Here is an 11,363-nt window from a genome sequence, read left to right as displayed (position 1 = left end):
CATCGCGTGGCGTCCGGGCAGAGCAACATGGGACTTCAAGATGAACAAAATACGGAAAACCTATCGACGGGACCACAATCTACGCTTTTTGTATTACTTAGAACCGTTAGATTGCAACTTTCCGTCTGCTGTATGTGTACCTAGTCGTTTGTGGGTATTTGGAAATGGGCGACGTGGCGCTGTTACTGTGCCTTCTTTACACCCAAATTCCGTATGTAGTGAGGTAGTTCAACTTAGTAGCCGGAAGATATAGCTGCTGCCACAAGAGAAATAAACAGACAATTGGAGGTAGAGCCTGAACTTGAGGGAAAATGTTCCGTAACATTTCACCAATAGCGGCCATGAATAATGATGTATATGGACGATGACATTTTCTTTGTTGATATTTGAAGCTTCTGTCAAAACCTCTGACGGTCGCAGAATATGACTATCCTTTGAGAGACCGCAATTACACTCCGTTCCTGGCCAGGATTACCCCTGGCAAACTTCATGGGCAAGGTCAATAGACCGGCGCGAAAGCATTCTAACCATCATGACAATCCAAAGACCACCAAAGCTGCACTGAGCAGACGACAACACAGCCAAAAAGCACCTCATTCGAAAAAGAAAGTTGTATCATCCCATGGCAAAGATGGCCCGGCCAAGGCTGGATTGAAGGTGCCTTTCACGAGGCAAGATAACGTGCTTCTTGTTGGAGAAGGTATGAAAAAGATATGCACCGCTTCTGCCACTGAGGTCGAAGCAAGCCGGGGAACAAAGACCATCTGCTAACAGCATATCAGGTGACTTCTCCTTCGCCTCGTCTTTGGTCCATCATTACAAGGTTGGCCAGGTCACGGCGACATGCTATGACTCGAAGGAAGCTCTGGAGAGCAAATATCCCAGTGTGCAGAAAACGATACGGCAGCTCGAGGGCGCGGCCGGCGTGCGGTCTACAGACCTGACTAGCTCCCGCCATGGAGACCATGAACAAGAACGTGAAGGGAACGAAGCTGAATGGGAAGGGTTTTCTCCATCACCACCGGAGATCGTAAGCACTCCAGGGTTTCCCGAGGACGACGAGCGCCCCAAGGCCGCTCCGGTCAACGTTCTCTACGGCATTGACGCCACGAAGCTGGCGTCGGCACACAAGAAGGCTCTGCGGCCATACTCGCCCTTCACCAAAATCGTGTTCAATTTTCCTCACGTGGGGGGTCTGAGCACCGACGTCAACCGGCAAGTCCGATACAATCAAGAACTTCTTGTTGGCTTCTTCAAGTCGGCGAAGGGGCTGTTGTCTTCTCCATCTCATCCGGCACGACTTCCGAGAGCGCCTGCCGATGACGCCGTTCAATACGACGATGGCTCAGAATATTCTGAAGATGATTCTGCACAGCCCGGGGCTGTCAACGGCCAGATACTAGTCACTCTTTTTGAAGGCGAGCCATACACACTCTGGAACATCCGAGATCTTGCTCGACATTGCGGCCTCAAGGTTGTGGAAAGCTTCAAGTTTCCATGGTCCGCTTACCCGGGCTATCAGCATGCGAGGACCATCGGAGACATTACATCTGGAAAGGACCGCAGTGATGAAGGAAAAAGAAAAGGTGCGTGGAGAGGAGAAGAGCGGGATGCCAGGTGTTATGTCCTGGCAGATCAGGATGCTGCCACGGATGTTCCACCTTCAGGAAAGAAGAACAAACGGAAGCACAGTGACGACGATGAGGATAGCGATTAATCATAATGACTCATCTGTTCAGTGTCCAGGATGTGGGGGTTGACTACTCTGCAGGTACAGGTATAGTATGGAAACAAAACAGCCAACTTCTGATGTTTGTAGTCCGCATCTACTCTGTGGACTGTGAAAGTTATACTAGTAGTACATGAGACAGAAGCCTTGTTCAAGCTGTAAAAAGGCACTGTGGACAAGTAGATGATATACTATACCTTACAGTAACCGAGAGCGCCCAAACGGCATGCTGTCTGTGAATATCAAAGCAGCGGAACTTGTCTGTTCATCTTCCATGTCAGTATTAGGTAGTTTTGGCATAATTCCCCGCCAAGACGTGTCACTAACTGGAATCGTCGCTGTCTCTAAAACGTGCAACTTGCATTGTATTGCGAGTGCGATCCAACTTCCACTTACTCCACAAATTTCATCGGTGCGGAATCGCGTTTCTACCTGTCTACCTTTTTCCTTTCTACTGTGCCTCATACTCACTTCAGAGATATCTCCCCTTTTCACGAGGGCGGTGCAGAATCCCACGCTCTACTGCGATGTCTGAGGAAGCGCCACGAAAGCGGTCTCGCTTCGACCAAACCGAACCCGAGCCCCGGAAAGCCTCCCGCTTCGACAGACGTTCACGTTCTCCTTCTGCCAGACAGTCGGAGAGAAGACGAAGTCGCAGCCCTCTTGCGAAGGACAGTCAAAGCCCCGCTTCTGGCGATAAGCGCAGCACTTCTGTTGACCCTGCTGCAGCTGCGGGTAGGCCTATATCTTGCGTAACCTGCCCAGCATTCACTTGCTAACGGACAATAGCCGCTGCTGCTGCAAAGATCAATGCTGAATTGCAGGCTCGCAGAGGCATCCAGCATGTCGATGTTCCTCCCATCCGTTCGGTAAGCTGGCCGGCCACCGTCCCTTGTGCAACTTCTCACGAGCTTTCACAGAGTTCAACCCCGACTCCTACCTCCAAACCTGCTACGCCTGCCTCGATCCATGATGGGAGCAAAGTCGGCGGTGACATCTACATTGCGGATGGAGACTACATCAAAGATATCGAAATCAATGACTTGCGCAACCGTTACACCTTGACCAAGGGGTCCACCCAAAAGATGGTAAATATCCCTTTCCCAGAAATATGGCTCTCTGCTCTGTAAAGTCGCGTTGCCTTGCCGGCCGCAGACCTGGATGCGGCCATCAATGAACTCACATGCTGACATGTATGGTGTATACAGATCAAAGAAGAAACAGGAGCCGGTATGCCTCCCTGAAAGATCCTTTGACATAGTATACGTGTGCTGACTCGTTGGTTGTAAGATGTCACAACCAGAGGATCCTACTACCCAGACAAGAGCATGGCCACTGCAACCGTGAGTTCTCATGATCAATCTGAAAGTCTGCGACTAACATCATTCAGAATCCACCTCTATATCTTCACGTCACAAGTACTTCCAAGCCGGGCCTGGAAAAGGCTATCGCGAAAATCGACGAGCTTATGAAGCAGGAACTCCCGAATCTGGTCGATGAAAGACGGTTCCGACGTCGAGAGCCTGAGCAATTTGAAAGAGATGAATTTGGCAGGGTATGTTGTCAATCGTGGTGAAGGGCCCAGAAGCTGACCCGAAATAGCGCAAATGGCCCGAGGAACGAATCCCACTCGACATGGAGAACATTCCCGGTTTCAATCTCCGTGCCCAGGTGGTTGGCCAAGGTGGTGCCTACGTCAAACACATCCAACAGGAAACCGGCTGCCGAGTCCAGATCAAGGGTCGTGGAAGCGGCTTCATGGAACACAGCACAGGCCAAGAGTCCGACGAACCAATGTATCTGCATGTCGCTGGACCGCAGCCTGCCCAGGTTCAGAAAGCCAAAGAACTCTGCGAGGATCTCGTAGCCAATGTCCGCGTCAACTTCGAGCACTTCAAGGCCAACCCGCCGCCGCAGCGCATGGAGTCGTACACCGATGGTTATGGTGCCGATGCCCAGCGCCGATCCTATGGTGGTTACGGACATGATCGAGGTCACGACAGGGGTCACGACAGGGGCCACGATCGCGGTCGCGAAAGCAGCTACTCACATCACAACAACAGCTACAACTCTCCATACTCTGCAACGCCTGCCACACCTGCCACGCCTGCGCCTGGTACTGCGGCTTCCCCCACAGACTACGCCAGTCAATACGCCCAATATTATGCTAGTCAGCCCGGCGGAGATCCGTATGCGGCTTATGGCGGTTATCAGAACTATGTGGCATATTACCAATACTACCAGCAGCAGGCCGCAGCTCCGCAACAATCACCTCCTCCGCCTCCACCAGCCGACTCCAACCCGCCGCCTCCTCCGGCTCCCGACAGTTCCACCGCGCCGCCTCCGCCGCCTGCGTCCGGCTACTCAGCAGTTCCGCCACCACCTGGATTGTGAGCATAACTTTGGCTTGGTTGGAGAACTGACTGTGTCAGACCTGTTACAAAAACGGATTACCAGCCTCCTTAAAGCCTTGAACGTCTCTACCCACGCCGTGCGTGGCCTCTCACAGGTCGGCCTAGGCCTCCTATCGGCATTCTCAGGCATTGAGGCTCACCTTGGTTGGCGCGACCGCCATTGATTGGGGAGGCCAAGTATTTGAATCAAAAGGATAATTGCAAGCTGATCGGTCAATAGGGACCAGATCCATAATTCCATTACAAAGTTTGTGTGTCTTTAAAAGCTGACTCTACCTGGCGTAGTCGTGACTGGGCCTGTACATGGCGAAGGCCACTTACAGGAAGGGGAGCGACTCTCTCACTCTTTCACTCTCTCACAGTCTGTCATGGTCTGGTAAATGCAACAATGGCATGGCGATGTAAGTGCAATGCGTATGGTTGACCACACAAGATCAGGTGAAACCAATAATTCAAGGTCTTCGGATATCCAAACCCCTGATCATGTTGGGCCGCTGGTCAGGCACAAGATGCTCCAGGCCCGATCAATTGAAAAGTGTCGAATGGTGCAAGCCTTCATTCAGCCTTCTCGGCAGATTTCTTCCAGGTATTCAACGACTCCCTTGCAACACCGGCCTTCTATGCGGCGTCCTGCTTGTGGAATGATCGAGGACCTGTGGAATATGTACCTAATGTAGTGAAAGGACTTTGTGTCCTATCTTGTCATCGGAATCCTGAACAAGCCTGGCAGCATAGACAAGGATGTAAGGCCTTCTGGGGCTCAGCTTCAGCGTATTCAGTCCGTCTGCAGTATCTTCACCTCTGTCTGCCCCTTCTCCTTCTATTTGTGCCATGCCGTCACCTGATGAATTTGTGTCTGATTCGGGAGGCATCTTTGCAACTATATGTGCCGGCTAGTTTCCCCTGGACCTTGAAATTCCAACCATGTACTCTCCTTCCCTCTCTTAGACCATTCGGGGTCTTTGCACGTGCTCTTGAGCTGATAACAAAATCGACGTCGTCAGAGGGTAAGGTGGTCTCCGGGGTTTGGGGGAAGTATTGGAATTTGCGTATCTTTTATTTGTATCTGCTTTTCCTCTGTCCAAAACATCGGCTGGGTTTCCCTTTCGAGGATACAAGTACATACACCATAAGAAATCCAGAAGTATGGACCCCACGCCTTAGACAGGAAGATGGCACACACCATCCTGGATATCCCCTGACAGACAAGCCGGATATCTAGGATATGTGTCATTTTATCTTCCGGATCGTCGCGTCGCTGCCCTTGGAAGTAAGCCCACGACTTAAGCCGGCGCCTATCCCCCGGCCCAGAGTGGCGATCTTGCTTCCAACCCAGGGATTCAAACGGGCATCGTCGTCGTCCCCGACCTCTTCTGCAGGAGGGGGTTGACTGGGTCCATCGTTATCGTCTCCGTCTCCGTCTCCGTCTCCATCGTCTTCCTCGTCGTCATCATCGCGGACGGCTTCTTCTTCTGCATATCTGCCCTCATCTTGTCCGGTATGACTGGATTGTCTCTTCATCTGGGCAGCAGCAACAGCAGCGCCGCCACCGCCACCGCCACCGCCACCGCCACCGCGAGATCGGTGCTGACTGGAGATTGAGGAAGATTTGGTAGTGGTGGTAGTGGTGGTGGGCTGTTTGCCCGAAGATCCAGATATAGTGTTTCTCAGGTTGGCGAGAATGGCGTTGGAGGCGGCAGTGGTTGATTTGGATCGCTGGTGTCGTTGGGTCAAGGCTATGAATGCGGCCAGCGCCGCGTCCGAGCCTGGGCCTGGGCCCGGGGTGGAGTCTTCGGGCACGGAGAGGAGGAAGCTCGATGAGCGGGTTAGGTCGGAGGTGCCCCGGCTTGGGGGCCCGGGGAAGCGAGGTTTCTTCTTGGGCGTCTCAATGTGGCTCAGGCTTGGATTTTGGCTTTCTTCTTCCTCTGCCTCGTCTTCCGCTCCCGCTCCCGCCTGTGTCAGCAGTAGACCGGGAGTGGTTGGTGCGTTGACGGCAGTCAATGTCACGCAGGGGCATCCGCAGCCTGTGGGACAGGTATTGTGCTCGTCTTCATCTTCTGAAACTCGCGACTGTTCTTGTTGAGACGATCTCCTGGATTCCGCCGTGCTTGCTCTCTGAATACGATGCGTGCCAAACCAGCCCTGCGCGCAGTCGTAGCATGTCATGTGCCCGCACTGCAGACAGGGGACTGCGAGCCCATTGATTGACGTGTTGCACACGGCGCAGCTGCTCCTCTCGGATATCTTGGATGGCGCAGAGCAAGCCGGGTTAACGCATCGCCAACCGATACGCACCCGGTTCTTCTCTTTTGGGACCAGTGGATCCCCACAGTTCCGGCAGCACCGCCGGATGGTCAGACCAGGACTGGGGCCACGCGTCGCAGATGTCAACGTTTTCCTTCTGACAGGCCGTTCCAGATGGGGACCAGCAGATGCCGATGCCGACTGCTGCATCGGGCTCGTGCCATTGAGCTGATTTGTTGCGCTTGCCTGTTCGGATAGCAGCCCGTCGAATTTCAGCATTTCGGCGCGCTGGATGGGCAGATCCCAAACGTCAAGTAGGGACGCATAGCTTGCCCGGTAGCCGCTGCATCTGCGTTCCAGTATAGGGTCCAACAAAGGAGACAGCGGGTAGCCATCGAGGTCAAACTTGTCTTGATTGAATAGGTGAGTTTTGATCTTCTTCTTTCTGCGTCCTGATGCGGTGTTCGGCCGGGCGGGTGCCGATTTGTCTGAGGATGCAGTAGATTTGAGGCTCCGACGACCGATTCCTGACTCTTGCTTGACACTGTCTTTGCGCGAAGCTCGGAGAGCCGAAGATGGAATTGAAGTTCGTGTGTTCGTCTCCAGGTGGTCTTGACTTGCCGTGTCGCTGCCTTGCAAGGACATCCGTGCTTGTCTGTTCCCGCCTTGCCCCCCAAACAGGCTCGAAGACACCCACCCAGGTGCCAGTGACCCCGAGGGACTGTATTTCTTGAGACCTGACGCAACCCCGGAGCCTGAGCTCTGGTTCGGTGGAGAATTGGAGTATGACTGCGTCAGTGCTGAGAGGCTGGCACGAGCGGAGGAATATGCGATACCTGAGGTGGGCCCGTGGCTGGATCTGTGTCCTTCAGGGGAAGTGGAGAGCGATAGCGCCGACTGAGCCGGGCCCTGGTCGCTCCCGTCATCGGCTCTGAAACTATGCGCGCGCGACGAAAGCTGGCTGTAGTGCAGGCTCAAGCTTTTGAAGGATCGTCGTTGATTCTGCGAAAAGCCACCGGTGCTTACCCCGGGACTTGGAGGTGCGTTCATCGAGTCAACAAGCACGTATCCTTCCGGCGCCAATTCGCTTTGAAGGAACGCCTTGGCCACAGCCCTGGAAGGAAAGTAGTCGGATCTGGCCACAGAGCCAATCGCAGGAGAATCGTTCCATGGGTCGACGGCCGGGTCTCCAGGTATGGTGCCCCGGTTGAGGACCGAGACAAGCACGCAAGACATGGTGGCTAGCATCTGAATGTCTCCCAGCCTTTCGAAGTGGTCAAAGATGGCAGGCAAGAGGTATGTCGAGCCGAGCGGGTGGTTGCCCCAGCGTGTTCTGCCCAAGGCGCTGTTCGCTGCAAGATCAGCAGCCCTGTCGCCCTGTGGTCTTTTCTTGGTGGCAGCTCGAGCCAGAACGGATATGTCGTTCGGCGCAGAATGGCTGAGATCGGGCATGACCTCCAACGGGACGGTGTCATCCAAAATCAGGCCAAGTAGGGTCCAGACCGAGGCTAGATCCTCAAGGGACAATTGACGAGCAACGGCTGCGTTGTGTTTGCAGAGCTGAGCGCCGTCGCCGAAAATTCTGTACTGGACAGCCAACTCACGTTTCGAGGGTAACAGATCATCGACATTATGGATTGAAACGGCACTCTTCCGGGGGTTGTCGTTGAGCTTGTTGATGCCTGTTGTCGAGTTGTTGGATCGGTCAGGCGAGCGGGAGCGTTGTTGCAGCCCCAGGGCACCGACAGGATACGACGCAACACCTCGAACATTCTGCTCCGTCTCGAACGATGAAGAGGAGCTGCTGGACGACTGCCACGATGAGTCTGAAGTTTCTGAGTCGGAATCATCCTCAGTCGTCCTTGTCCTCGTTGCTTTGCGCGCCGGGGAGCTAGTGTGAAGGCGTCCAAACCCCTGAAACAGGGCGCTGGATTCGGTGTTGTCAAGATCTCCAACTCCAATCGTGCTCAGCAAAGAGACTGTTTCTTTGGACTTGGCGGGGAAAAAGCAGACGAGTTTCCCTGTGGGGGACCAGATCGCGCCGCAGCCCTTTGCCAATGGCACCAGGATATTCGCCGATGCATCGAGTCCATCTCCAACGCCATCCATCTGCTCGTCGTCACTACTGCTCGAGTCATCGGCCGGGATGGCACCCGTATCAAGGACTTTGGAATCCGTCAAAGATTCTCCCAAGACCCAAGCCACGATCTGCTCAAGGTTCTGTTCTCGCAGCAAGTAGCGAAGGACGGCTTCGAGACATCCTCGTTTTCTCGATGCGTAGGTTTCCGATATCGTATTCAGTTCGGTCGTGAGGAGCTTGTGTGTTTCGTCATCGATGAACCCGGATTTCTGCAAGGTGAGAATGGCATTTGCATTGCGAGGATATAGTTTTGGGAATCGCATCTCCACTCGAAGGTACACTGGGCTCTGGTCCTCACCCCACGGTGCCTGTAGAGACATCACTGCCTTGCGCCGGGAGATGTCGACCACCTCGAAGTCCACCTTTTTGAACTTCTCCCCGACTTGCCGGATCTCTTCCGCAAGGGTGTCGGGATCCCAGGAGGATATCTTGACATTCTTCAGCCACGCAATTGGGTCTGCGCTCTGCCTGTTGTTACCGCGGCCGTGCATGCCAGGTCTGCGAGTCTGACGCCCCTGCACCCAGCTTCGAAACTGTGATACCGGCACTTTGTTCATGGCCGCACTGTTACTTGCGCGGTATCGCAATTGCATGACCTGGCTCGGGCGAGGAAATATTTCGCCACGATGTATTTGCTCCACAGGGGAATCCGAGTCTTCTGGCTCATCGCGGAAGGACCTGTAGACTGCACCCCTCCGTGTGAAGTTGAGTTTCGGGACGATGGAAGCTCCCTTTTCGTAGCCAACGTCGGCATAGATGCTGCGGTCGAGAGCGTGAAGTCTGAGTTCCCGGTCAGTGCCCCAAGAGACCAGCTGGAAATCTCGGTTGTCCACGGCGTCCACTATGGCCCCTCTCGAGCGCCATAAGAACTCCTTGACCTGTCCTTCATGGCCGGCAAACGTTGCCACTGGTTGGACAGGTCCGCTCTGAAGCATTCCATTGGCGGGGCGTCGATCGTAAAGATGCAGATCGTGATTCCCACGTTGGGGCATCACCAGTAGACCCCAGCCGAAAGGAGTATGCCGTGCTCTCCGGACGGGAAAGGGAGTTTCAATCACGCGCTCTGGCACATTTTCCTGATAGTCAAGATCCCAGAATTTGATGGATCTGTCAAGGGAACAGGTGACAATCTTGTTGGGATGATGTCTATTCCAGTCAAGCCCGGAAATCTTGGTCCCATGGGCTTCAATCGTTCTCACAGGATAGGCGCCATGCCTATCGTCCCAGATATGAAGAAACTTGTCGTGAGAGCTGGCAATGACGTGCTCATCCTGTCGGCTCCATTTGACTTGAGTTGCCCCAGCAAACCAATCCGAAAATGAGTTCACTGGCCTCAATGGCGCCCGCAGATCCCAGCAGTGCACGAAACTGTCCACCGCACAAGTGGCAAGGACGTCAGGATTGTGCGCCGAAAAATTGATGTCGGTGATGGCCCTTGTATGGCCGTGAAGGACAAATTCAATCCAATCCTGCCATGAGCGAGCCGCCAGGTTCCAGACAAGCGCCTTCTGATTCGATGTACTAACGACCCAGTAGTCTCGAACGGCGAATGGAGACCACTGCACGTCGGCCACTTCCCAGGGAGTGCGGTGTGGAAGGTAGCGAGGCGGCGAATATGGCGAGTCTAGATCGATAATGTGTAGTCCTTCTTTGGAGGCCAGTGCTACATCGCGGCCGCTGGGCGAGATGGACATTGAACCAACCGGCTGCTCGAGGCGAAAGGACGCATCCTGGCCAAAGGTTTCGCTCTCGAAAGCGGACGCTGGTCCTCGAGGCGCCATCTCATATGAAATCTGGCGCTTGCCGGTTCGAATCTTTCAGACACATGGTTACATAGAGTGAAGCAACTCAGCATCAGGGATGCAGGCCCCTCTATCCGCCAGTAGGGTCGTGGATGCGAGCATTTCAAGCAACGCGCGTGAGGATTGGGCACAAATAACAGCTTTGCTCATCTGCGCGGACCACACTCAGATTGAATCGATCGCGGTGGCGCCTGTGGTCCGGGATTCTGGTGATTTCAGGGACTCGGAGTTGGTCTTGCCGACACAAAATGCAGCTTGTCTGATGTTTTTGTAACAATACTCTGTACAAAGTGACTCGAGATGAAGTCAACCGACCGCAATGAGAGTTCACGTGACTGGCGACACTCACGCAGCCACGTGATGGATTACGTAAGGGATCAGAGCCTCGTTCCCGTTGCAAGGCTCTGACAATCGACGACATATACAACATTCTACGCAAAAGCAGTTCTGCTTTCGACCATCTATAACAACGACCAGCTAGAGATAGCCCATTACGGTCACCAGATACTGGCCCACCGATGGATCCCTGTCTTCTTCAGCGATGAAGATGTGGACAATATCTGCAGGTAGCCGGTCGTGATATTTGATAGGGAGTGTATTAGGTCCATACCCACCACAAAGTGTGTTACCCTGGGAATCGGGAGTTGCATGTCCGCTATTGACTGTAGGGATGTCATGGTACCACTGTACCCTGTACACTGTATATCAGAGCCATGCAAGGCTTTGGATAGGCGACGAGTCAAAGACCAGGCCAGCACGTGTGGTGCCAAGATTGCACGCGAGTCATGTATCTACGACTCCAACTCAGCTTGACGTCCAACCTGAAGTTGCCTGCCGTGGATTGCACCGCTCGAGTTTCACAGTCTCGATTGTTGAAACAAGCGTTTGCCTCGACAAGGCAGCTACCACCTGTCTCATCGGAGGGAAAGAAATCGAAAACTGTCTAGCATTCCACCTTACAAGTCCTGGGATCCAAGTGGCTCCATTCACCACTGCCGCGCAGTCGACGTTCAATTGCAAGCGAGCACTGCCCA

General features: G+C 53.9%; 3 protein-coding genes across 3 annotated transcripts; 2 read left to right on the top strand and 1 right to left on the bottom strand.

Moving 5' to 3' along the window:
- Positions 1-489: 489 nt before the first annotated feature.
- A1O1_07453 (uncharacterized protein) lies at positions 490-1,717 on the top strand (the record flags this gene model as incomplete). The annotated part of the gene is made up of 2 exons (XM_007728322.1): positions 490-700; positions 783-1,717. 2 exons carry the CDS (start codon positions 490-492, stop codon positions 1,715-1,717), a joined length of 1,146 nt encoding a protein of 381 aa, XP_007726512.1.
- Positions 1,718-2,256: 539 nt separating this feature from the next.
- On the top strand, positions 2,257-4,123 carry A1O1_07452 (uncharacterized protein; the record flags this gene model as incomplete). Its single annotated transcript, XM_007728321.1, has 7 exons — positions 2,257-2,464; positions 2,519-2,598; positions 2,650-2,817; positions 2,938-2,959; positions 3,020-3,072; positions 3,120-3,284; positions 3,332-4,123. The coding sequence occupies 7 exons, from the start codon at positions 2,257-2,259 to the stop codon at positions 4,121-4,123; spliced, it is 1,488 nt and encodes a 495-aa protein (XP_007726511.1).
- Positions 4,124-5,373: 1,250 nt separating this feature from the next.
- Positions 5,374-10,308, bottom strand: A1O1_07451 (uncharacterized protein; the record flags this gene model as incomplete). The annotated part of the gene is made up of 1 exon (XM_007728320.1): positions 5,374-10,308. The coding sequence occupies one exon, from the start codon at positions 10,306-10,308 to the stop codon at positions 5,374-5,376; it is 4,935 nt and encodes a 1,644-aa protein (XP_007726510.1).
- Positions 10,309-11,363: the final 1,055 nt, after the last annotated feature.

This window comes from Capronia coronata, assembly GCF_000585585.1.
Source record: "Capronia coronata CBS 617.96 chromosome Unknown acBCG-supercont1.6, whole genome shotgun sequence".
In the NCBI taxonomy this organism is placed as follows: domain Eukaryota; kingdom Fungi; phylum Ascomycota; class Eurotiomycetes; order Chaetothyriales; family Herpotrichiellaceae; genus Capronia; species Capronia coronata.
The sequence above is the reverse complement of the archived record's forward strand: the minus strand, read 5'-3'. Positions and strand labels throughout refer to the sequence as shown.